Source organism: Miniopterus schreibersii (assembly GCF_964146895.1).
Source record: "Miniopterus schreibersii genome assembly, chromosome: X".
NCBI lineage: Eukaryota > Metazoa > Chordata > Mammalia > Chiroptera > Miniopteridae > Miniopterus > Miniopterus schreibersii.
In genome coordinates this window covers 72,360,337-72,386,954 of record NC_138104.1, presented here as the reverse complement: position 1 = coordinate 72,386,954, position 26,618 = coordinate 72,360,337, and the positions used below count along the sequence as shown (strand labels likewise).

General features: G+C 45.8%; 1 protein-coding gene and 1 pseudogene across 10 annotated transcripts in view; both read right to left on the bottom strand.

Moving 5' to 3' along the window:
* The window catches only part of KDM5C (lysine demethylase 5C), a 32,649-nt gene extending 13,528 nt beyond the window's left edge, over positions 1–19,121 (bottom strand). For 3 of the 9 annotated variants that reach the window (XM_081125092.1, XM_081125096.1, XM_081125097.1), the window contains exons 1-12: positions 18,653–19,121; positions 14,826–14,903; positions 12,390–12,512; positions 11,910–12,080; positions 11,247–11,381; positions 10,387–10,510; positions 10,095–10,276; positions 8,715–8,873; positions 6,662–6,781; positions 6,372–6,530; positions 5,617–5,798; positions 5,360–5,522 (exon numbers count right to left, since the gene is read on the bottom strand). In XM_081125092.1, coding sequence (XP_080981218.1) covers positions 5,360–5,522; positions 5,617–5,798; positions 6,372–6,530; positions 6,662–6,781; positions 8,715–8,873; positions 10,095–10,276; positions 10,387–10,510; positions 11,247–11,381; positions 11,910–12,080; positions 12,390–12,512; positions 14,826–14,903; positions 18,653–18,802 — 1,746 coding nt within the window. In that variant the 5' untranslated portion in view covers positions 18,803–19,121. The remainder of the gene's footprint in view (positions 1–5,359; positions 5,523–5,616; positions 5,799–6,371; positions 6,531–6,661; positions 6,782–8,714; positions 8,874–10,094; positions 10,277–10,386; positions 10,511–11,246; positions 11,382–11,909; positions 12,081–12,389; positions 12,513–14,825; positions 14,904–18,652) is intronic. The other 6 variants (XM_081125094.1, XM_081125095.1, XM_081125093.1 and 3 more) reach the window with 5 other exon arrangements.
* Positions 1–26,618, bottom strand: part of LOC308551015 (high mobility group protein B1 pseudogene) — a 535,482-nt pseudogene that overhangs the window by 313,857 nt on the left and 195,007 nt on the right. The window lies entirely within an intron of this gene.

Genomic DNA, 26,618 nt, shown 5'->3' with positions numbered 1-26,618 from the left:
ATGCTTTTAAAATAGTATTTGTTCTTATGTTTGCAATATATGCTCATCTTTGAAGATATTACTGAGGCTTTTCCTTTCCTTTTAAAAGTTTACTTCTCCCTGGCTATGCTCTGTTTCTCCAAGTTGTTTTTTTTCCTGTTTGGTTCTATTTTGTTTTTTTATAGGTTCCTTGGTTGTATGTTAATTTGTGGCTACTTATATTTAAGAGTAAAGAGAAATTCTGAATGCATAGGTAAAGTCTGTCAACTGTAAGCTTCACTGTAGGGTGATCTGGCTGAGCCATTTAGCTTGGGAAACTCTAGGTCTTCCCTCTTGGGCGATTCCTGAAGGAAAAGCATCACTGCCCGTATTCTGAGAGCCAAGTGGAGGAATGTGGCTGGGAACCTCAGCTTCCGGTCTGTATACAGTAACAAAGCCGACTATGTTCACTGTACCTCCACCCTCAACTGTACCTGGAACACCTCAATCCAGACATCTTCTATTTTAACCTCTTCAAAAGTCAATTTCCAGTCTTTTGCTAAAGTGAGGGAGGGCACATTTCCAGCTGCCCAGCACAGGAGGGTTATCTCAGAGCTTCTTATATAGATACAAATCAATCCTGATTTTCATCTCATTTTTCTTTATCCCCAAAATGCCTGGTGCCACCAACTATTAAACCTTTAGGGGACTGTGAGGTATAAATCAGATGTACCAGTACTGGCTTAAGGTTGAGTTTCTTATGTTTTCTAGTTTCAACCATTTTATCACTGTGTTCTCTCGTTTATCCATCTCTGTTCTTTTACCTTAAATAAAAAACCCTTGTGCCATTTCAGTGGAGTTTCGGTATACAATGGAAGTGTCCATGTGTATGTTTAATTCTCCATTTTTACTGAGAAACCTCATAAAATTTTCTAAGATCAATATTCATTGCTGATGAAGACAAAGTGAAATAGGTACAGTGTCAATAAGGGGATCAATAATTTCTACTCTCTAGAAAGCAAAATTGCTAATACATATCAAGAACCTAAGATGCTTATACCCTTCAACCCAATGATTCCCCTGCTAGGATTCTAGATTAATGTGGAGAGAACTAACATTCTAAAAATACTGAATCTTCCCACATGTGAAAACATCTACACGTTTATTCGGGTCATGCATCAACTCCTGCCTCCAACGCACTTTCTTCTCAAATGTCTACTAAGAGGCAACATTAGCATTTCTTGCCTGTATTATTGCACCGGGCCACATTACCAACCACTAGAATTGTTTTCCAAAAAATGCAAATCTGACCCTACTGAGAAGCCCTCACTTGAATCCCCATGTCCACATGATAAAGCCCCAGCCAGACAGGTAAACTCTTCCTCTTCCTTCCAGAGTCATTTCTACAAATGCTTTCTTCTTCTTTTTTAAAAAATGTCTTTATTGACTTCAGAGAGAGGAAGAGAGAGGGAGAAAGATAGAAACACCAATGATGAGTCATTGATTAGCTGCCTCCTGCATGCCCCCTACTGGAGATCAAGCCTGCAACCGGGGCATGTGCCCTGACCAGAAATCGAACCTAGATCTCCTGGATCATAGGTCGATGCTCAACCGCTGAGCCATGCTGGCCAGGCACAAATGCTTTCTTGATCATCTCACCTTGCTTCCTAAGGACCCAGTCTGTTGTTCTTTTGTAGCACTTCTAACATTTTATTCTACTTGTTTACTCACCTCTGTCCTCCACCCATCTGTGCATACCCATAGGCAGGGACTGGTTTATTTACCTTCGGGGTGATGACCAGAGGCCTTGCACATAGAGGGAGTTCTAGCAATACATGTTGAATGATCCAGTTCTAGCTTTAATTTTATAGATGTGAAAACTGAGTCCCAGAGAAGTCTCAAGTAGCAGAGCCAGAAATAGAAACTAATGTTCCTGACTCTTTGTCTCAACCTACCCCCTCATTTTGGCAGTGTCACTTTACTGTTTCCTATGTAGTTATTTTAAAAAGCTCTCCTCACTTTCTGCAACTGTTAAAAAAAAGACCCAAATGTCCATCAAATGGTGAATGTATAAACAAAACATAGTATACTCATACAATGGAAAATGATTCCATTATAAAAAGGAATGACGTTCTGACACAGGCTACAATATGAACTTGGAAAACATTATGCTAAGTGAAAGAAGCCAGACACAAAAGACCAAATATTATTATATTTATATGAACTGTCTTCAAAAGGCAAATCTGTAGAGACAGAAGGCAGATTAGTGGTTGTCTGGGACTAGGGGTTGGAATGGAGAGTGACTGCAAAAGGGCATGAAATACCTTTTTGGAGTGATAAAAATGTTCTAAAACTGGATTGTGGTCATAGTAGCACAATTCTGTAAATTTGCTCAACTGTATACTCAAAATGTATGAATTTTATTGTATGTAAATTATACTGCAATAAAGCTGCTTTTTAAAAAGACTTGGTATTTTTACTTTTAAATATTTTTATTGATTTTTAAAGAGAGAGGAAAGGAGGGAGAGCGAAACATCGATGTGAGAGTGTAATATTGATTGGCTGCCTCCTGCACGCCCCCTACTGGGGATGAGTCTGCAACCTGGGCATGTGCCCTGACTGGGAATCAAACAGGCAACCTTTTGGTGCACGGAACGAGGCCCAACCAACTAAGCCACACTAGCCAGGGCAAGACTTGGTATTTTTAAAAAGGTGGCTATAAACAGCTCATAGTAAGGAAGCAAAAATCATCCCAGTCCAGCACTGTCCAATATAATGCCAGTCACATATGCTCTTTTAAATTCTCTAGTAGTCACATTAAAAAAGTAAAACAGGTGGAATTAATTTCAATATATTTTATTTAACTTAATATAGCTGCAATATTATTTCAATGTGTAATGGGTAAATAAAAGTATTAGTGAGATATTTTATATTGTTTGTTTTGTACTAAGTCTTGAAATCCAACATGTGTTCTGTCAGCACATTTCAGTTAGGATTAGCCACACTTCAAGTGCTCAGTAGCCACATGTGGCTAGTGGCTACCAAACTGGACAGTGCCATCCTAGATTAAATTTACAAAAAAGATTTTAAATCCATACACTGATTACTGCTACGTCAAAATTTACATAGAAAAACAACAGGTGGAAACAAAAAATGTGAAGGAAATAAAGATGACCTATTTCCATTTTTTGGGAAGGGGGCATATTTCTTTTATAATGAAAATTATACTATGTATCTATAAAAAGAAATGGCCTTTTCTCACCAAAGAGGAAGGAGGGGGCAGGCTAAAGATAGCTCTGAGGGAGCTCCAACTGGCTAAACTACAGCCTGCCAACACGAGAATATGAAAATCACAGATGCCTTGGATTGAGGGATACTGCCATGAGCAAGAGAAATGCTGTGGAAGAGCACATGTTTAAAAGTCTGTAATAAAGTTTTTAAAAAAGAGGTAAGGACTAAACAGCTACAGATATATGCATCTTTTTTTTTTTTTTTTAACATTTTTTATTTATTTTTTTTAGAGAGGAGAAAGGGAGAGGGAGACGGAGAGAAAGAGAAACATTGATGTGAGAGTGCAACATCAATCAACTACCTCCTGCATGCCTTCTACTGGGGATCGAGCCCACAACTCAGGCACGTGCCCTGACCAGCAACCTTTTGATGCACAGGACGATGCCCAACCCACTGAACCACATTGGCCAGGGCTATATATGCATCTTTTTCTGTTTTTAAAAAATATATCTTTATTGACTTCAGAGAGAGGAGAGGGAGGGAGAGAGAAAGAAACATTAATGACAAGAGAGTCACTGATCGGCTGCCTCCTGCACACCCCCGACTGGGGATCAAGCCCGCAACCCAGGCATGTGCCCTGACCGGGAATCGAACCCCAATTGCCTGGATCCTAGGTTGATGCTCAACTGCTGAGCCACGCTCGGTTGAGCTATATATACATCTTAGTTGTCTGAATTCTTAAGGAGATTCCTCCTCTACTCTTATAATTTTCCTTGACATTGTAGGCAAGGTTTGAGGAAAGGTCAGACACAATGTCTAGTTGTGAAGAGAACTGGAAGGGCCCTTGATCATCTCAGCATCTCAACTCCAATAATTCTTAAATGGGGCGAGGTGGAGACGGAAAAGGGTACTCTACCTTTAAATGGAGGAAGGCTGCCTGAACTGCTGCAGAATGCTCCCTCTAATTTCCTAGACATCTCAGTCCTTGGTTAAGTATCACAAAAATGTATAACACAAAATATTACTCAAAGGGTATGTAGTATATTAAAACAAGGTGAAGGCAAGGAGAAATTTGGGTGAGAACCAGTGACCCAGTCCAAAGCCCTACTGTACAAATGTCCAGGGATCTCGAGGAGACATTAATTCAATACGTACTGACTGCCTACCTCAATACGTACATGACCCCATGCATTAGACTGTCAGGGCAGATAAGGGTGGGGGGTAGAAGGGAGTGAGGAGGAGTACAGAATAAGACTCAAAGCAGAGGTGGTGAACGTACTAAGCCATGTTCCTACAGGACTGTTGATCAGGTTGTTTTAAGATCCACGCCAGAAAACTAGCTGATGCTAACTGATGCTGGAAATTCTCAGGAATATAAAGTCTCTTATAGGTAAGCCAGGTTGTATGCCCAGCAAAACGTTTTATAGGGCGGGAGAGGTACACAGAGACAGCATAAGCCAGGACTCTGTGTTCAACTTTTTTTCAAAATGTTGAAAGATATTAGTACTTTTTTTTTAAGGTTACCCGCCCCTTCCCCAGGCTTTATTGAGATATAAAACATCATGTAAATTTAAAATGTATAACATATTGATTTGATAGACTTATATATTGCAAAATAATTACCACGATTGAACTTCAGACCTGTTAAATAAGTAAAAAGACTGCTCCAAGGGTTACGGTATGGAAAGTATGGCAGAGAACTGCTAATTGCTCCCTGATATTCTTTCACTTTCTTTCATAATAACATGACCTCCAAATTGTAGCTGGTACATAACCATCCAGAACAAAAACACATTTCCCAGTTTTCCCTGCAGCTAAATGTGGCCATGTGACTAAGTTGTGACTAACAGGAAATGACGTCTGCCCTTAAAAGTAAAGAGACTTGTCTTGCCCTGTTCTTCCCCAATTTCCCTCTTGCACTGCTGGAATGTAGATGTGATGTGATAAGAAGCTATCCCTAAGGTATTGCCCTCAAACATGCAGCCCAGAAGGCTCACCATCACATTGTATCTCTAACCACTATTATTTTGGGTCTCTATTAGAGTTATCAAACTGATAACCCAACAGGAATAAGAAAGGTGGAGGGGTAGATTCCAGACAATGACCACCACCACTACAAAGGACATCACTAAGTCATTCCTACCCGTTTCCCTGTTTCCTGGGCACTCACCGGCACGCCATGGGACATGAGGGTATTGGGATTCATGAGGGTGACAAGTTGGTGCAGGAGGTCAGGCTGGCTATCAAACAGCTCAGGTGTCAGCTTCTTCATTACCTCCTCCAAATGTTCTGCTGCAAGCGAGGGTACCCCATACCATGTCTTCGGTTCACCCCTGTCCAAGTGGAAAGGGGACATATAGAATGGTCACACCTGTGGTCCTCAGGGAGTCTGCTCTGCTTTCCTAGCTCCCCAGGGCCCCAACTCACCAGTGGAGGTAGTTAATGGAGTAACTCCAGTGATCCTCAATGTGCCAGCAAAAGGCTGAGAAGACCATCCCTACGTAGAGCCAGGGCACCTTCATGCCAGAGATATCAGCATTGATGTGGCACAGTACGGACTGCTCCAATACTGGCATCACATTCAGGTTCCAGCCACTGGTAGCATACTCCTGCCAGGTCAAATATTTGTGGAAAGGGGATGAGGGTTATAATAAGGAACTGAGATCTTGAGCCCAGGGAATGTTAATTTTGAGATCACAGACCTCTCTGAAACATCTAAGAAATAGTATAGGTATTCTCCCCGCAAAATGCATACGCATAAAATTTTGATTCGATTCAATTCAATTCAATTTCAGGGACGTTGACAGATATATCCACCCACCAAAATACCTGCAAGTTAAAAACCTCTGCTCTGAACCAAAATGCACCCTTCCCTTGAGGCAGGCTTGGGCCCTCACTTTTTTCTGTCCCTGAACGTTTTATGAACAAGTCAGGCACTCTGCTAGGCATTTCACACATCTTCTCATTTAATTCTTATCACAAATTTGTAAGTTAGATACTATCCCCATTCTACAGACAAGGAAATAGTCAATCTCATGACTAGAGATGCCATGCCAATACCAGGCTGTTCTTTACACATGTATCGTCTCACCTAAGCCCCACATAGCCAGTGAGTCTTTCAGACACTGAATGACTTGCCTAAGGTCACAGAGCTGACGTATAACAATGAATCATCCACTCACCTCCTCCTCAGGGGTTAGGTGACGCTTATTGTCGCTGACAGGGAAACCGCTGCCAAATTCTTTGGAATGGATGTCAGCCCCATACTCAACCGTCACATCTTCCTCAATGCTATTCACTAGCCGCCAGAACTCCTTCTCCACAAGTTCTGTGGGCACCATCTGGAGAACAGGGGTAGCAAATGACTGTGGCCCATCATAACCTAGCCCCACTGACCCAGGAGAGCTAAGACTCTCAGACACCAACACCTATGACCCTAGCCCTGACACTACCCCAGCCCTCCATCACCTACGTGCACGGGCATGTTGAAGTAATCGGCTTTAAAGGAGTCGGCCATCTCGCCAAAGCTCTGCAGAGTGTATTCCCGGGTAGCCTGCTCAAAGCCAAAGGCTTCGGGGGGGCGCTTACACTCCTGAAACCCAAAGGAGAACATGTCACCAAGGCAGAGGCAAAGAGGTGGAGAAGCCTCAAAATCGGAGCTGGAATATGGGTAGGAGTAGGGAGGGAAAGTAGCCCTAGGTCTGCACTCAAGGTCCCCAAGGCAGGCCTCATTTAATAGCTCCACCTTTTCTCCTAGCACTTTAGCTTAGCCTCTTCATTTCCCACCTCACTCTTTCCACAGGCTTCTGTTCTTTTCTTCCTGTAGGACTTTACAAGCTAAACCAGGGGTGGGGAATGCTCACTCGCAGGCCGAATACAGCCGCAAAATCATTTGGTCTGGCCCTGCCAAGGCAACCACAGGCAGGACTCAAAATTCAATAAATCTAGGAGTTTTTTTCATAGCTAATTTTTAAGTTGATAATTTTGTATGGCCCATAAATGATGTTATAAATATCCAAATGGCCCTTGGCAGAAAAAAGGTTCCCTGCTCCTGATCTAAACCATGGACCCTGACTTAAATATGCTATCCTATGCTCTTCTGCACAGGGTGCTTAGGGAAGCTTTTTTATGCCCAGACTAGAACTACAGGCCTGGGAAACCAGCAGTGAATATTCCAGTAGCGTGGAGGATGGGAAACAAAGGCACCAATTTTTTAGTGCCAAACTCTACATTGTTCCTGTTCCTTAGATTGTCTCAAAGACTGGATGCGGGTCGACCTCACTTTGTACCTACAGTCATGGTTTTAGATGAGAGGTATATGTACCCCAGAGTCAGACACACACTCTTTACATGCCTGAAAAATAAATGTCAATCTGGTCCACTGGCCCACAATCACTTAGAGAGCCAAGCAGAGCTGACAGTCTTTGCCGTCTATGATACTGTTTGTATCCAAACTCCTCCCCAAAGGAATCTCCACCACTACCAAGGCCATTCATTATGCACTGCCCTGGTCTCTTTCCTCATCTCTACGCACGTTTGTGTGTGTGCGCGCGCGCACATACACACCTAGTCTATGACCACAGCTGAGTCCCTACGATAAGGATAGATTATCAACATCTGCTCTCCAGAAAACCAGAGAGAAATGTAAATGAGCACCGAGAATTTGGATGAAGATAGGAAGCTCATGGAACAGACCTGGAGGACTTTCCAGGCCACTTAGCCTTTACTGCTGCTTCAGCTGCTCTCGTTACTGCCCCTCTTGCACTAGGTACATTCTCCCCCTATACCCTTGCTTCCACATGTCCTCCATTCCCCAGTCTAGAATTCCTGCCCACCTTTTCTAGTGAGTCTACATCACCGCAAACCAATTTCATTATCACAACAGAAGGACACAAACATTATTACCCATATGATGGACCCCCTATAAGAAAAACAAATTATACCCATGAATAAATTTAATAGTATAGAAAAATGATTACAAAGTGACAAATGAAAATATACAGTAAGATCCCCAATGCAACAACAAAAAGATGAGAAGAAAATATACCAGACTATTAACAATGGCTGTCTCTAGGTGGTGAGATGATAGGTAATTTGTCTATTTTCCAAGCTTTCTTAAAAAACAAGTAATAAAAAACTTGGAAATAAAAAGAACAATTTTTTCTTCATATTCCTGTCCTCCAAATGTCAATCCCAACATCTACCCTTAGTCATTTTCTTCTCCTTAGAACTTCTACGCCGAGTTTCTAAAACATAATTTAGCATTTGATTATACGCCATTACATACAGTGTGTCTAATCAGGACTCTTACCTCCCCAAGTGGTCTAAGAGCTCCCAGAGGACACAAGCAAAGGCTGAGTCTCCTCCTCCTTTTTGTCCCAGAGTTCTGCACAGCCCAGCCCCACCCCAGGGACCCAAAACATAAGACTGTGGCTGAGCCAGGAGGCTGCTCACAATAAAGCCAGATGAAGGAAAGCAAGGATACCCTATGAGACAGATATGGACTACGGCTGGGAAGGCCTTACCGCCATGACACACTTTGGGCACCGCCACACACCCTTGGGAATCTCAGGCAGAGGCGGCAGCAGGCAAAAGATGTGGTAGTTGTCATCACAGCCATCACATAGCAGGAGTTTGTCGTCCTCATCCCCTCGGGAACACATCCGACATACATATGACTCAATCTGCCAGGGGAGGGAGGAAACAGTTCATCCACCTAAGCCCTATCCAGCCTTCATACAGAAGACTCCTCCAGAAAGGACCCAGGTCCACAGAGCTCTCCATGAGAAAGCCACAGTGCTTGTTAGCTGGACCATTCATGGCCCTGTACAGGCTAGTCATGCTAGGTCTAGAGTTTAATTGCATACACTCAACATCTCCCGACACACTGGTAGAGTTGTGAAAGCAGTCTTTATCATTCTATCTTGAACTCCCCCCTTTTATTCATTCAATAAACACTTACAGAATACTTGTATGTTCTACAGTAGGAAGGACTCTGCAGGACAGTGAGAAATATGACATGGCATCTGCCTTCTAGAGGCATACAGTACTCCAGAGACACAGGTTCATAAAAATTAAAGGGCAGTGTAGCCCGACCAGCATGGCTCAGAGGTTGAGCACTGACCTATGATCCAGGAGATCAAGGTTCAATTCCCAGTCAGGGCACATGCCTGGGTTGCAGGCTCGATTCCCAGCAGGGGGCCTACAGGAGGCAGTCAGTCAATCAATGATTCTCTCATCACTGATGTTTCTATCTCTCTCTTCCCCTCTCCCTTCCTCTCTGAAATCAATAGACGCATTAAAAAATAATAATAAAGGGCAGTGCAGAAACTCCCAAGAGTGGCCTATAAAGGGTACTGTGAAAGCTTAGAGAAGAAAGCACTCGAATCAGCTGGACATAAGGAGAGACAGTCTTAAGGACTTCACTGAAAAGGTAACACCTGAAACCGAAACCTGAGAGCAAACTGCAATGGGGCAGAGTGCATAGGAAACTCTTCCAGGCAGAAGAAACAGCATGTGCAAAGGATGGGGAAGGAAAGAACATGGTGTGTCAGGGGAAAAAAACGAACACACCTACAAGTAGTTCAGTGTGAGGGGGCGGTGTTGGGGAATGAGGCTAGACAGCAGCAGGGACTGGAAGCTTAGCCTTTATCCTGAAACAATGGAGATGGAGTCTCCTTCTGTGGACCCCTGCTGCACTTCATGTTGATAGTATTTGATCACCCTTTCTTGTTCTCTGTTCTATGTCAGTTCATCTTGTTTCCCCAATTAAATAAGCTACCTGAGGGCAGGGCCCACCAGGCCCACTTTTCTGCTTAATGCAATCAGGTCCTGTGCCATGCTGGGGAAATGCTTGCTGAAGGCATAAGAAGCAAAGCATTATGAAGTCAGGACTGGGTCCTTACAAACTGGGCATTGCTGTGGTTCCTCCGCAGCCTCATGGTCATCTTGGTACAGGGCTCTGGGCTGTGACTCAGCTCCTCCTTGCTCTCCAGGAAGGCCTTGGGTGATGTTGACTCCACCTTCATGTCCCCACCTGAGTCCTCCTTCACCACTACGGTGGGGGGACACTCAGGCCCTTCCTTATCTGGGAGAAAGCAGAACAGCTCTAAAGCACAGGTCTGGAACAATTAGGGCCTTGCCTCCTATCTCCAGGTGAGGCGATCCTTCACACTGTCCCAGCCTTTCAAGACTCACCTTTCTTCCGCAGAGTCTTATCCTTGGCCATGAGGCCTAGGCCCATCATCTTGGGGCCTGCCCCATAGATCTGTAGCTTCTTCAGCTCCGGATTCTTTTCAATGTCTTCCTCTGTGGGTTCAGGCTGAAAGAAAGAAGGAAATGAATCAAGACTGCTACTGGGGCAGATTGCCCTATCCTAAAAGAACAATAGCTTAGAGTACTGAGCTACTGCCAGGGGCTGAAGCATGGGTGGGCCAGGACAAGAATTCAGAGGTGCTTTTTGGAGACAGGGAGTAAGTGAGCTCTCTCCTCAGCCCTCTCTTGGAAATGAATTAAGACAGGATCCCAATTTTCTCAACTCTAAAATTGAGAATATTAACTCTTACCTTAAAGTTACAAGAAGGTTTGGGGGTTACATAAATAAAGAAATCTATCAGTGTTTAGCACTACCAATAAATGGCAGTGACTAATGATGTGCTAAACTACATGCTTTGATGAGTCCAGGGACAGTGTCTATCTTGTTGTCATATTCCCAGCACCTAGAAGAATGCCTGGCATATAAGCTTCTGCCTGAAGCTAGGATACAGGTAAAAGGAGAAAGAAGAGTTTTGTCCCTATAAGCAGAGTGAGTCAGGAAAAAAACAAGGCAGGCGAGAAGATCAGCTATAGAAAAGATACTGTATAAACAGATCAAGACCCAACTCGGAAGCTCAGTGGAGAGTGAAGGGAAGAGCAAGAGTGAATTCAGAGAGGCACACTACTATTCAGAACTAGAGAACTGAGAGAAGGAAGAGTGGAACAGGTAACAGAGCCTTGGCCAGAGGGAGGGAGAGGACTCTCTCCATTCCAAAGCCCTGAGTCAGAAGGGAAATACTCACATCAGGTTGCAGTCTCTTGGCCCGCCGGCCGTAGCTGTTGAACTTGGAAGGCTGCACAGACTGCCGCAGGGGGATGCTGTGTGGTTTGTACTCCTTGTCCTTCTCCTCATTATCAAATGGACGTGTGTTGCACTGCTGGGGAGAAGTAAGGGATAGAGGTCAGGGCATGGAGTCCCAGTCCCCAACAGCAAGGACTTCCTCTACCCTCACCCAGTGGCAACCAAAGCTGTGGTTGCACCTCCGTGACCCACACCAATAGGCCCTGCTCAACTGATCTTTACCATTGACACCAGCATACACTTTGGGAATTCTCCTTCCTTTGCTTATACCGTTCCTCCTTCCAACCACCTCCCCACAACCATCTCCCCAACTAAATCAGACTCCATCTCTTCCCAGACCTCTCGAGCCCAAAAGATCTCTCCTTCCTCTGAATTCCTCTAATCAAGTTAAAACCTTGTCGCATAACAGATAGTACATTGGCCCTGCGGATAACTGCAGGACCTCTGACCCTGGGCAGTGTGGAAAGAGAATGTGCACCGCTAGAAAAAGGTGGAGTCTAGATTCCAGGACTCTAGTCCACTGAACCAGTTTCATTAAGAGCAAGTGTGAAAATCTGTGTCTGGGGTGGGGAAGCCTCCTTCCACCCCGGGCTGGCATCCTTACCACCAGGTTGGCTCCAGACTGGTACATCTCATAGGGGTAAACGATGCGTTCATAGTGGGAGCGTAGCAGGGAGCCAATGTTTTTGCCTGGTGGGTAGTTGAGGCGCTGGGCCACCCGGGCCCACCGACGGTCCTTGCAGATGGCTTCATAGCCACCTTCCTCCACCACGATCTGCAAGGACAAGCAGGAAGGGACGTGGATGCGCTGTGTGTATGTATGTACATGAGGGAGTAGGCCTGCAGGAAGGGCAATGAGGACAACTCCAGCCCCTCACTGCACCTGGGTCTACCCTCTCCTCCTACCACCACCACGAAGACTCAAACTGCAGCAAGACATGCCCAGAAGTTCTGATGTGTGCTACCAGGCTGTCCCCCTTCCACTGCAGCCTAGAGATCCAATATCCAAACCAAAAGAGTGCCCAGAATACCAAGGATATTAAGGTGTAGGGTGAGGAGGGGTTTGAGAAAAATCTGTTCTTACTTTGCTGAGGCTGTAGAGGTCCAAGATCCGCCGCTCGACATTAGGAATCTTTAAGGAGGAGCCCTGGATTTCCCAGAATTTGGCAATCTGGTCCAAGTAGTTCAATTTCACTCTCGTCTGGGCCTGGAAAAGAAATAACTGAGGCTGACCCTTCCACTCAACTCCTGTCTTCTGGCCTAATCTTAGGGGAGGAGGAAGGGTACAAAGTGGCCCACTATTCAGGGCCTTTCCCAACAAAATGGATCTCCAACTCTAAGCAGTGGTTAGCCTACCTCTCATCTCTGCCACCTTCTGGTCAACAGGACAAGCCCAAGGTCCCAAAATGGAGAGGGTCGGGTCACAAGAGCCAAAGCTTTACATATACTCCTTTTCTCAATCTCCCTGACAGGGGTGGATAAGTATCATCTCTTTTACAGAGAACTGGTTTCCTCAAAAGTCACACAGCAGGTACCAAGAGATCAGAATGTCAGTATAATGATATAACACTACAATATGTAATGTGATAAATACTGCTACATCAGCAATCACATTATAATACATAAATGTATCAAACTAATATGCTGTGTTACTTGAAACTTACACAATGACACTGTAATGTCAAATTTACTAAAAGAGAGATAGATCTGAATGTCAAATAATAAATTTCAGCTTTTCCTCTGCTACTGATATGCTGAACAGCCTCAAGCAAATCAATTTTACTCTCTGGATCCCTATTTTCTAATTATAAAAGGGAAATAAAATAAGTGCCCAGTCCACTTACCCCAGAAGGGTGGACTTATGAGAGGAACAACGAGGCCCTCTGGAAACTCCAGAATTTCATCTAAAGCTCTAGGCATGTTTCAGAGAATGAAGGCTCCAAAAGAGCACATTCATCTCCTTATGTACCATGAAACTTGTTCCATGGCAGCCGAAGGGTGAGAGTGCATGTTAGTGACAGAATGGCCTGAAGAGCTACGATATGGTATACCAAAGCAGCGCTGGCACCTGGCCAACCCAGGACTGGATATGGGCCAAAGATCCAAGGAATAAAGCATGATGCAAGTCTATAGAACACCTCACCCTGGTCAGAGGGCGTGATTCTAGGGAGACCTAGATAAGTCACTACTATTTACTACCTTGCTCTGATCCTATTAGGGGGGAACAGGGACAGGTCTATTTCATAAATGAGGAAAACTACGAAATATTTGTAGAGAGAAACAACGTATGGCTCCTCAGATGTCAGAACCCCTAAGGGGCCGGGAACTCTACTCCCTCCAGCTCAACCCCTTAGCTTTCCAACCTTGGCCTCATCCTTGCTCCTCCCCCTCATTAGCCAGCACTACCTTTTTAGAAAACCTGCCCATCCCATATTAGGCAACACCTTGCCCTAGCTGTACCCCCACAGATCTGTCAGATCCATTTCTCTAAGAAATTTGTACCCTTACAAGAGATGATTTTTGCCCTGATCTGAACAGCACCAAGACTGATCCTAGAGCACTGGTTCTCAATGAGAGGCAATTCTGCCCCCAAGGACATGTAGCAATGCCTGGAGATATTTTTGGTTGCTGCAACTGGGAAAGGGTACTACTGGCATCAATGGGTAGAAGCCAGGGGTGCTGATAAACATCTTGCAATGCATAGGACAGCCCTCCCACGACAAAAAATGATCTGGGCCAAAATGTCAATAGTGCCAAGGTTGAGGAACTAAGGTCTAGGAAACAAGTAAGCTTTTAGGTCATGGGTATTCGGTTGGGTCTAATATCCCCCCAGGACATTTAGAAAGGCCTGTGGACACATAATAATGAGGGAGGGGGGTGGTAGCATACTTCTAATCTCCACCTTCCCTGGGAAACTCCAGGATCTTACCTGGAACTGGCTTCAGGGTACCCATTCTCATTTACCCCAGGACAGTCTCAAGCCCTCAGTGGAAAACCTCACCTACCCATGCAAAGGGCCTGGACTTCCTGTACAGAACAAAAGGGAGAGGGAAGACTACCTGTCTGACACAGTGCCCAAATTTGTAACCATTCCAGCCTCCACACAGATAAGTTTTTGTGTTGCTCCCACACATTTGCATCATCAAGCACCATGGAAGGAAGATAGGAAGCACAGGGAGGTGGAAGAATTGGATACTGAGGCCACATTCAGCCAGCTCCATACTTCCCTTCTGTTGAGCCACATAGGGTAGGTTAGTTGACAGGGGAACTTCAGCAGTAGTAAACCTTTATGGGAAAGGGATATCCTCAGACTTTGGACCATCAGATCAGAAATGCTAAATGCTCATGTTCTTGGTTATATTCAGAGCCCTAAAGCTTCCTCCATGCCCTCCATGTAACTTCAGAGAAGAGAGAATAAAGGCCTAGTCAGTAAAGTATCTTAGAGAAGGAATGAGGGAAGAGGGGCCAGAGCTCAGGTATCCATTCTCCCAATCCTGCCACCAGCTCTTAGTCTTCTCACCTCTAGTTCATTCAGCCTCTGGATTCGAGGAGTAAATCTGAAGTTGTCGACCTCTACAGCAAAGGGTGGCTGCCAGTCCTGAGGAGGTACAAAGGGGAAAGGGAGTTGGGTTATTCGAGCATAGTGCAAGACCAGAGGGCACCAAAAGCAGCTCAATACCCCATCCACACCTTCCCAGACCCTTAGATACCTTTTAACCTGGCAAACACCCGACCCACACCACCACATATAGAACTCACAACAAGGCCGTAGCAGCCCCTCAAGTTCACATCTAATGCCCTATGCACAGGCCCTGGGAAACTTCTCCCAAGTCCCTCCCAACAGTACAATGTGCTAGGATTTCAAGAAATAGAGATGGGACCCAAAACAGTTGACCCCAAACTCTCCCTATACCCACATTAACCCTTTGCCCCCCAGACATGTACCGTAGGACACACAGTCTGAAACTACTGGAAATCACACAGGACCTGAAGTCAGAAGACCTGGGTTCATGTTCTAGCTCCACTACTTACTGGCTATAGGATTTTACCTTTCTATACATGCTTTCGTATCTGTAAAGCAGGAATATGAACTCTTGCCCTAGCTCCCTCACAAGACCAATATGGAAAATTAAACTGTTTTTCAAATGAAAATGTTATTCAAAGGTGCCATCATTAAGATTTCACATCTAAGACTGACCCCCACCTCAGCTCTGATTCTGGCAGGATTTAAAGGTCTTGGCCTTAATGTCTGTTCTCTTAGTTTACAGGGCCTGAGACAGACACTGCAACGAAAAGGGAGCAAGAACCTCCATCATTCACCTAGAAGGCTCCTTGGGTCCTCTATCAAACATCTGCCTGGTACAGGAAGAGGCAGGGGAGGAAGCCCCAGGGCTGAGAGGGCAGAGATGTCCAACTATCGTGGCTGATAATGGAAGGTTTTAGGGAGGAGGAGGGAAGTCAGAGAAAGATAATAAAACTGGGGAAGGCTCTGTCCTGCCAAGTTGGAGCTTGCTGCGTCCTGCCCAAAGAGTGGCTAGGGAGAATCCTCTCCCCAATGCCCTCCCATACAGTCTTCTCCACCCCAAAGCCCTGGCTCCTGCTGGGGTGGTGAAAAAACTTAGAGGAGCCTAAACCAATGCCCTCATTTTACGAATGGGAAAGAAATGTGATTTCTCCAAAATCACATGCTGAATTAGTGGTAGAGTGAAGACTAGAACCCATGTTTTCTGACTCTGACTGCCAGTCCAAAGCTCTTTGCATTCTACCAGGCTACCTGTGTTCATATACACATGCATACATATGGGGGGGGGGGGGCAGTAAAAGAAGAGAAAGAGCTGTTGGCCTCTACTGCACATACATTTTTAGAAAAGAGGCCAGAGGATTCATACTTGTATCCACACATGCTCCCCCCAGTCCCCAAGCAGGTAGCAAACACTTGGGGCTCAGTAAAGCAGAGGCACAAAAAAAAAAAAAAAAAAAGGCTAAAATGTTACAGCTCAAGCCTAGACAAACTCCCCATTAATAGGACATTCCTCTCAGTGCAGGTAACCCAGGTAGAAAGGTGCTCAAACCCCAAACTCCAGGCACCCTTCTTTCCTGCTGAATCGAGTTCTAGATAAGAATAAGCACCATCAAGCAAACTGACAGGAAATGGCAGAACCGAAATCCTAGAGCAGGAGCTGTGGGTGCAACAGATAGCCGTGGGAGGTCCAGCAAACCTCCCTGCTTGGCTCTTCCTGCAACCTATGAGCGCCCTCATCCTGCCTTCAGTCTCACACTCCTATATGCCAAACACTCAGTATGTCAGTATTATTAGGACAGTGCTAAAAAGGTTGGCTACCTGATGCAAGAAGCAGGGCACTTTCAAGCTCCCCTGGGTCTACTCCAGGGTACCAACACTTGCCTCCAACGTCTCCAAGAGTACTAGTTACCTGTCTAGCAATTCAGAACCCAAATCGTCCTTCCTCAGGCAAATCTTCATTTCCAAGAACCCACCCATACACAGGTTCCCACCCTGGGCCCAAGCACCACTTGGGTGAGTGCTTCAAATTCCAGCCTGAAGGCTTAGCTGCCTAAAGCTGGCGTAGGAGCAGCCGTACATAAGGAAAAAACAGAACAAAACCACAGAGTCAGGTCTCCTGAATTGGAGAGAAATACACTGTTGAGGTTGAGAAGATAAGCATAACAAAGGACGATGGCCCCCCCCATGTCACACGCACTAGGGACATGTCACTTTTCCCCCTCCTAACTCCCCCCCCCCGGAAGGTAACACTTGCACAAGGCCAGGCTTCCCAGATAAATCCAAGATAGAAAAATGGAAATTCAGGCCTCAACTACCCCCTATGTCAGACACTACTTCCTTGAGGCTGCGCAGGACTCTCACTTCTCCTTTCTGCTAGCCTTCCTGACCTTTCACTACCCACGGCCACTCCCTCACCATGGACAAGGATACCTCAGAGATCTGTGGCCAGGCTCCAACAAGGAAGAAATTAGTTTACCCAACACCTCCCAGAGGATCCATTTGAAACCAGCCTAGATCTGTGGCAGAGCACCAGAAAGCACCAAGTTGAACAAGAAGGCCTGCGGTGCCCTCCTCAGGTGGCAGTGAGGCTTCCCAACCCGTTTCAGCCAGACACATACTCAAAAACAAGCTATTCCAGACAAACTCAATTCCTGCCCTTAGAATCCCAAGTGATGACTGAATACACATATCATCATTTCTCCTCCATGACAGACTATCCTGGCCCTTGGGGGACTTCTCTTGGCCTGAAGCCAGGCCTAGGAGCAAAGATATGCCCTTTGTCCCTGACCTCTGGGAATCAAGTGTTCCAAAGGAGGCAGACTTCCATAGTTCCATTCTGTTTCTGGGAGTCCAAGAATACCCTACCCTCTGGGACCTCCTATATCCTGGGACAGAGCAGAGATCCTCTGAGGACTCATACCCCACCCCCAAGCCGACTGGTCCAAGCCTCTACACAGAAGTCAAGTCTGGGGGGGGGTGATGTGCAGGGAGGGGTGATGTGCAGGAAAGGCCGAGATACTGATACTGTCCAACTAGGAAAAGAAGGGGACAATTCCCTGAACCTACCTCAGGGGAGACAGATAGAGCATCCCCTGTGAGACTGATTTCCTGACTGATCTACCAGGCTAGGATATTATCATAGATGAATTGGCCTGGCAGGGTGTGAGTAAATATGAGTCAACTCACATAGGAGCAAACCAATGACTACATCAAACACCTTCGCAGTCACAATAATTACCACTTATCTACTGCCTACTACACACAGACGCTATCTAGTTTAATGGAATTTTTGAAATAACTATTCATTGGACCCCTTTCACAGGCTTGGGGAGGTTATATTACTTGTCCAAGGTCACACAGCTGGGAAGCTGCAGAGTGGGGTTTTGAACTCAGGTCTCTCTCCTTTCAGAGCTGTGATCTTCCCACTACCACAAACCATCTGCCTTAAGAGAAGTGATGACAGTAGATGGCAGAAAGGCCTTAGTTAGTGCAGCCTTGGCCTAGGTGGTCCGGGGTAACTAAGAGACTGTGCGTGTGCTTCTCTGTAAACTCTCTCCTGCCCATCAGGCATCCCTGTCTGGACCCTTACCAGGAATGATTCTGAAAGGGGAGGTGGGAGTGGGGGTGGATTTCTGAGCCCAGGTCACTTGGGGGCCTCACATCACGAGGACCCCTGGCCCCAGCATCCTTTCTCCGACCCGCGCTGTCCCAGCCACCCCATTTCCCCACATCTCGAGCTGCCCTGAGCCCATGACTCCCCCTCCGGCTACCCTAGTTTCTCATCCCCGGCCATACTGTCAGGGACCACCGGCCCGCGGCCTTACCGCGGGTGGGCGGATCTTGCAAATGCCGGACTTCTCCGCGATGGGCCTGATTTTCGCGATGTAGCCAAGAGGGTCTCGGAACTCGGCCCAGCTAGGTTCGAACACCGGGCACTCCGGCGGCGGCAGAAAGTCGTCAGACCCCGGCTCCATGGTGGACCCTAGAACTGGAGGGCTCGGACAGCCCTTAAGGGCTCATGGCGGATGCCGCTGTATGAAACCGAGGCACAGCTCGGAGACTAGGCCCTAAGCGGGGCGGCCGCCGCCCGCCGGGGGCCAAGGGGGCGTGTTGAGTGCCGAGCTCTGAGAGGCAAAGGCTGACCCTAATGCTGCCGCCTCTTAATCCTGCTCCGTTCCTTCCAAACTCTGCCGCTGCCTCCCAACTCCCGCAGCCTTCACCACCACAGTTACCTCCCAACCGCCGCGGCCTTCACCGCCGCCGCCGCCATCTTGGTTTGTCAGCGTCCTCCCACCCCCCTCCCACACCACAACAAACCGGATCCCTCCGCGGGGTGTTCCTCCGAGCCTTGTATATCTTATGTGAGCCCAAGCCCTAGGAAGCCTTCACTCAGTGAGGATCGAGAAGAATCGAAGGCGTGGGTTCCCTATTTGGAAGCGGGAACTCAAAAGTAGCTCTCAGACTGAGATCAAATAGTTCTGCTCAGTGGCGGAGGAGCAAAATTGTAATTAAAATGCCGGATCCTTTTTCCGGATGGACCAGCGGTGCACGTTTAAAGGCCAGTGGTGCGCATGCGCATTATGAAGACAGACCGGAAGAGGAGCAGGGGTTGGTGGGCGGTAGGCCGAAACTGGCAGCCCCCCCCATGACCTCAGCCCTGGTGGGAGCCCCGCCCCAACATTCTCTCCTCCTGGGTCTTTCGGTTGTGGGCCTTTGCGAGCGACCCGTCTTGCTAGCCCGCAGGTTTGGGGGAGGTGTAAGGAGCTCCCAGCTCTACGCCTTGACACCTTTGGTGCTTTGAAGGAAGACAGGCAGGAGGCTTCTCAGGGGGTTATGGATTTTTAGAATCTTAAGACCCAATGAAAGGAAGAAATATTTATTTCATCCAAGGTTATGCGTAGAGGCCTCACAAAGGGCTTCCATTCTTAACCCCAAAGAGACATTGTCGATTAGCATTTTAATGCACACTTTCAACTGTTCTGTATGCACTTTTATTGTGTGCACATTTGTGGCAGGTACTCCTACAAAATAAGCTTAAGTGTATATATTTTAACTATTGGATGTTTAGCAGCAGCATACTTATCACCTATTAGTCCCTCTCATATGAAACACTGCACATTTGTGAGCCTACAGTGAACTTACCAAACATCTGTGTACATGGATTGTATTGTGTATAGCCCCTGCCTTATGCATTTGAGTACCTACTGTGTGTACATCTACTACTCGTGTACATGTTCATTGAGCAGTTACTGAATAGGTTTATCGAAACTATTTCAAATGAGTATCAAACCAGTACTTTACCCAGACAGGTATCTACTGCATTTAAGGGTCATCTTTATTATTCAACAGTTGTGTGCCTACTGCATACAGTTTCAACATCTGTTGTGCACATAATAGAGTACTTGTATAAATGCTGATTAAGTACTTATTTTTTGTGTCCCCTCCCAGCCCTACCCCTACCCCCACCCCCACCCCATCAGACTGAATTCCTTAAGGCAGGGACAATGTGGCTTTATACATTCTTAGCACTTGGCATGGTAAGCAGTAAATTAATGTTGAGTGAACAAAAGAAAAATGAACGTATATTTTTGAGCAGCCTTAGTGTATACTGACTGAAGATAATATAAACTCTTTGCAAACATTTTGTGTATACTGTATTGAGCATCTGCTATAAGCTTGAATATGCTTGAAGGGGTAGGGGGTGTCATTCCTTCATTCAATTAATTGTTCCTAATCTCATACTGTGTCCCAGTTAGCTACATCATTCTGCCTGCTTCAGGGCTGAGCTGACAGCCTATCTGTGGGAGTAGAGCACACTGGTAGGAGCTCACAATCTGTGGTCAGACAGGCCCAACTTCTAGTCCCACCAGCTCTCTGCCATTTCCTAATTATGTGACCTTGAGCAAGTCCTAACTTCTGAAACAAATGAGGATTATAATACCTACCGTTCAGGGCTGTTGTATACCACCTGGCACGTAGAAGTTCCTTGGTATCTGTTAACTGTTATTTTTATTTCTGAGAGTCAACAACCAATATGTCAAATCTCATTAAGAATCTCCTTTGTTCCAGGCACTGTGCCTAGTGATTTCATATATTTTTGTTTTATCTCCTGAATCCTTATACTACCTTGAATGTTTGGAATCTTTATCCTCACTTGGCTTGTGAAGAAACTTGTCCCAAGTAATACACATAGTAAGTGACATCTTTCCAGTTTTCTAGGTGTCAAGAGAAACCTCAGCCCCTTTCCATCAGAAACACAGGTGAATAACCCAAATGAACAACTGTCTGGATGGAAAACAGAAAGCTAGGCGAGGTGATGCTAATAACAGCAAAATCACTAGCCTCTCATATGTGTAATATTGAACAGCCCACATAGCTCTTTCATACCAATCATTTCCCTTAATGTTTGCAGCAGTCTTGGGAAAGATGCAGGTCAATTTACCCATTTTGTAGATGAGAAACCATGTTCCAGAAAGATCAAACAATTTGCCTGCTGTTACACAGGAAGTTGCTGACTCCTGGTCAAATGCTTCCCGTCATTTGCTCTTACCAGGAATAGACCTGGGCAGGGGAAGGGTGAGGAGGATGAAGAAGGTGGGAGAACATGCCGAATCCTAGGCTGGGGGAAGTTCGGCCCCTTCTTCTGAAGGCAGCGCAGCGAAGGACAAAGAGCATGAATCAGGAGTTGGGGGACCAGGTTCCATCCAGTTCATTCATTCACAAATATTTATTAAATTCCTATTATGCACCAGGCATTTTCCCGGGACCTGGGAGTATAATGGTGACCAGGACAGTCATGGTCCCTGCTTTCCTGAAGCTGAAATTCACCCACTGAGATCTGCCAAGTGCCTCACCTCCCTGAGCCTTGATTTTCAGATCTATCCAGTGGCGCTAGAATTCCTTCCTCACAGGGTAGTTACGAAGATTAGTGATAATGATAACTGCTGTTCATCAAGGACCAGGCGCTATGAAATAGGTATTGTTATCCGTGTTTTACAGATGAGGAGACTGAAGCTCTGGGAAGTATAAATTACCCAAGTCACATGGCTAGTAAGTGGCAGAACCAGAATTCAAACACAAGTCTGACTGCCGTACAGTTCTACCTGTAAAAGTCTCAGACAGCCCCCCCCCAACACACACAGTAAGGTGCTCAGGAAATGGGTTCCTTTTCCAAGTCTCAGGTCTTGCTGAGGACCAACCTGAGTCTGGGCACTGCTGAGCTAAGAACTGGCAAGCACCAGGGAGCTCACCTTGGACTAGGGGCTGGGCATCCCCTGAGAGAGAGGGTCTGGCATGGAGCTGGTGCAGAGCTGTGATTAGAAGTCTTGGTGGGCTCTTGATCACACTCACCCCGTCCTTGTTTTCTGGATGAACTGGGTGAGTGTGACATTGTACCTCCCTTTTTATTTGTAAAATAATGTCCCTCCTAGTTCTGAAGTAGGTGTCAGCTGTGAGTTCTGACTCCTAGAGTTCTGGAATCCATCCCTCCTGCCATGCCATTTTCTAATCTACCCCTTTGAGAGCCAGTTACTATCTCTAGCCTGTATTAAAAGAGCCTCCTCAAGGTATCAAGGTGTGAAACTCATGGATATATATATATGGAGAGAGAGAAATATAGATATATATTATGTGCTCAGTACATACGTTTAACAATAAAAAGATATATTCAAAATAATAATTCTAAATGAATTATAATAGTAGTGGATTATAACTTATTGAATAAAATAAAAATCCATAACTCCACATTGATATAAATAAATAAAATGAGTGAAAAGTGAAAGCTCTTTCTTAAAGGAATGATGGAGTTAGAAAATCATCAATAGATACTCAAACTTTTTTCAAATAAAAAAGCAAACTCCTGCCCTAGCTGGTTTGGTTCAGTGGTTAGAGCGTTGGCCTGTGGACTGAAGGGTCCTGGGTTCAATTCCAGTCAAGGGCGTGTACCTTGGTTGCAAGCTTGATCCCTGGCCCTGGTCAGGGCTCATGCAGGAGGCAGCCAATCAATGTGTCTCTCTCACATCCATCTTTCTCTCCCTCTTTCTCTCTCTCCCTCCCTCCCTTCCACTCTCAAAAAAAAAAAAAAAAAAAAAAGCAAACTCTTCAAGCAGCTGCAACACCTAGTGCCCAAATCTTGGTTCCTAAGTGCCATTCTCAATCCAAAAGAACCAGGACTTCTTGGAAAAAATGGCTGATGCCAGGGCTGGGGCAGGGAAAGTATAAGATGGGCCTGGAACATCTCATGGTGCCAGAAAACAAGCAAATGTTCAAGGAAAGATGGGGACTTGCCAAAAGAACACAGGCGCCAACTTGGAGCACCTCTGGATGGCCAAATCTGGGACTTATGAGCATCAAAATAAAGAATGATATTAATAAAATAGGCAACCAAGAGTCCATGACAGGATATAAATAAGTAAATAAATGTAGGAGAGGGGAGAGCTCTCCCTTATAGTGGAAAGCCAGTTAGTACAAGTCAAAAGAGTGATGGCATTTGAAAACCACTATTTGGCTACCTGGAGAATCATCAGTGAATGCTAAAGCTGGTGGGTGCAAGTGTGAGGAGTACTAGGATATTTACAGTGTCAATGCATCACTCCACAAGATACTCATTAATTACGAAGGGAAAAATAGTAACTTTACAGTGGAGACACTATATGGCCCAATGTTCCACCTGGTCTTACTTTAGCTCCTACTGAGGCCCAGGTGAGACAATCCTGTGACAACAGAGGTATGAGGATACTTGGGCTGCCTCCCTCTGTGCTGTCACCCCTGGGTTGCCTTCTTCTGTTCCTTTCTTATTATTCCACAAACACATTACAGACTCCCACACCTCCATGCCTTTTCATAAGCTGCTCCCTCTGACAAATGCCCTTCTTTATCAGGCCAATTTGTACTGACCCTTCAAGACTCAGTGAAAGGCACAGTTCCAGAAACACTTCCCTGCCCTACCCCACCCCATCCCAAGTTGGGGTTTCCTCTTCTTTGTGCCCCCATGCAGTGCTTCCTTCTAGGCCTGTACTTATTATATTGTATTGACATAGCCCCACCAGGCTGTCCACTCCTCAAGGTCTTGTCCTGCACTGTTCAATATGGTAGCCACTACCCACATGTGGCTATTTAAATTTACATGTAAAAATTTGGTTCCTCAGTGGCACTAACCATGTTTCAAGTAGCCACATGTGGGTAGAGTTACTGCACCAGATAGCGCAGTTACAGGACATTTCCACCATCACAGAAAGACCTATTGGACAGCACAGGTCTAGGACAAAGGTAAGAACTCTGTAAGATATTCTAGGACCTTTGTCCTTTGTTATGTGTAGTCCCTCCCCATCTCCATCTTTAAAGTGACTGGCAGTAGAACCTTTGATATGAGGACAGCCAAAGGGCTTATGTTCAGGTCCTCAAAGAAATCAGGGGAGGAGCTGAACTACCCCCTCCACAGTCTGATGAGTGAACCTCCAAGGGAGAGGGGGAAGGTGGGGCAAGGACAACCCAGTGCTGAGACTGCAATGAGGAGGGGAGGAGAACATCAGAAAGTGCTAAAGGAAACGTGAGGATGTTCCAAAGAGACCCAAAAGCTTCCTACAAAAGGAACATCAATCAATAAATCAACCAAAGATAACTTACTCTAAGATTTAGCTTAGAAAGAACCATTCATTCATTCATTCATTGAAATCAGCCAAACTTTAGTGTTATCTGTGATGTACCAAGTACTGTGCTGGGCAATGCTGTGGACAGATATCATTCAGACCAGTGTCACTCCATAACCACTTATAGCCTGGTGGTAGAGATAATGATGTGAAGATCTCCAAAAAATGTGACCAAAGGCCCTTTTGTGAGGGATGGGTCCTTTAAGCCCATCTCACAGGGATGTTGGGGAGAGCATGTATGGCAGGGGAAAGGCACAGGTAAAATACAGTTAACCCTCGCCTGGCCAGCTTGGCTCAGTGGTTGAGCATCAACCCATGAAACTGGAAGTCACTTTGGAGTCTGGTCAGGGCAGATGCCCAGGTTTCGGGCTCGATCCCCAGCAGGGGGCGTGCAGGAGGCAGCTGATCAGTGACTCATCATTGATGTTTCTGTCTCTCCCTTTCCCTTCCTCTCTCTCGGAAGTCAATAAAGACATATTTTTAAAAATAAATAAAATAAATAAAACTAAGTTGGTATTAAATTCAACTAACTTCATTAGTAAGATGTTAGTCATAATCTACAGGGCAAACACTAATAACAAAATAATAAAATAAAATAAAATAAATTGCAGTTAACCCTTGAACAATGGGGGGGGGAGGGGTAAGGGTGCTGACCCACTGCAGATCAGAAATCCTCATATAGCCCTGGCCGGTTTTGCTCAGTAGTTAGAGCATCAGCCCATAGACTGAAGGGTCCCAGGTTTGATTCTGGCCAAGGGCACGTACTTCAGTTGCAGGCTCGATCCTCAGCCCTGGTCAGCCCTGGTTGGGGAACACGTGGAAGGCAACCAATTGATGTGTCTCTCTCACATTGATGTTTCTCTCTCTCTCCCATACACTCTCTGAAAAGCAATGGAAAAAATATCCTCGGGTGAGGGAGGGAAAAAATAGAAAAAAAAAAAAAGAAATCCACATATAAATGGACCCGTTCAGTTCAAACCTGTGTTGTTCAAGAGTCAACTGTACTGAGTTTATAAATTACACGCAGGCCTTTTCAGGGAACAGTGAATGGATGTCCAAAATGTGGGCGAGGAATGAGAGTTAGGACTAGAGATCAGCTGGGGCCAAGTGGTGGAGAACCTCCAACATCAAGACAAGGAGTTTACGCTTGTTTCTGTAGGTGGCCGAAAACAGCTCACTGTGTCTGGCAGGAGGTAGGCATTTCACATGTACCTATTAACAATTGCCCTGTGAGATTATTGTCCCTATTTTACAGGTAAAACACCAAGCTCTGATGGGCTAGGTGACTTGTCAAAAGCAACAGTCAAGTCTGTGAGTGAGCCAGGATTTGAGTGCTAAAACTGAGCTTTGGAAAGACAAGCCAGCATCAAATTGAAGGTGGGAGAAGAGGGGGACAAGTGCAGCTTGGTGTACCAGGGAAGAAACAAAAAAGGGCTGATTGGACTGAATTCCTAACCCTCTGGGTCTAAGCTCTGCAAACACTTAGGTCTGTCTGGTCCTCTGGGAGGCATTAAATGCTTAGATGGCCTCAACTGCTGCTTTTGTTTAAATGTGCATATGAGGAAGAAAACAGGTATTGGTTCACGACGCTAAAGAGTAGGGTCATCCAAACCATGCCCTCTTAGAAGCCATTCCAGGCACCTAAAAAGGAACCAAAAATATTTACTGACTGCTATCTCCGGGGACCCTGCTGACCCAAACCAAGAGCCATTGCTTTGCCCCATTCCTCCTGGGCTGTGCCGAGGCCCAGGACATAAGCAGTTGCTGGACACGTGTCCATTTCATAGGGAGGCTGTTTGGAGGACTGTCTGTGGCCTTGGGAAAGGTCCTTCCCTGTCTGGGCCTGTCCCCTCCTCGGTAAACCAAAGGGAGCCCAGCTATTTGTTATCTCACATTCTAAGTATATACACAGAGCTCTTCTAACGTATCTAGCCCCTGGCTTCCTCGCCCAAGTCACTACTCTGCTCAAGGACAGAGATGTAGGCAGCTGTGGGGAGGGGAGAGGATTCCTGCCACAGGAAAGGTAAGTATCCAGCCAGTGAAAGGAAGAGAAGGGAACTAACTTGCTGAGCACCTACTCCACGCTGGCTGCTTGACATTTGTTACCTCTGTGTGGCAATGGCTCATCACCTCGTTTTAAACT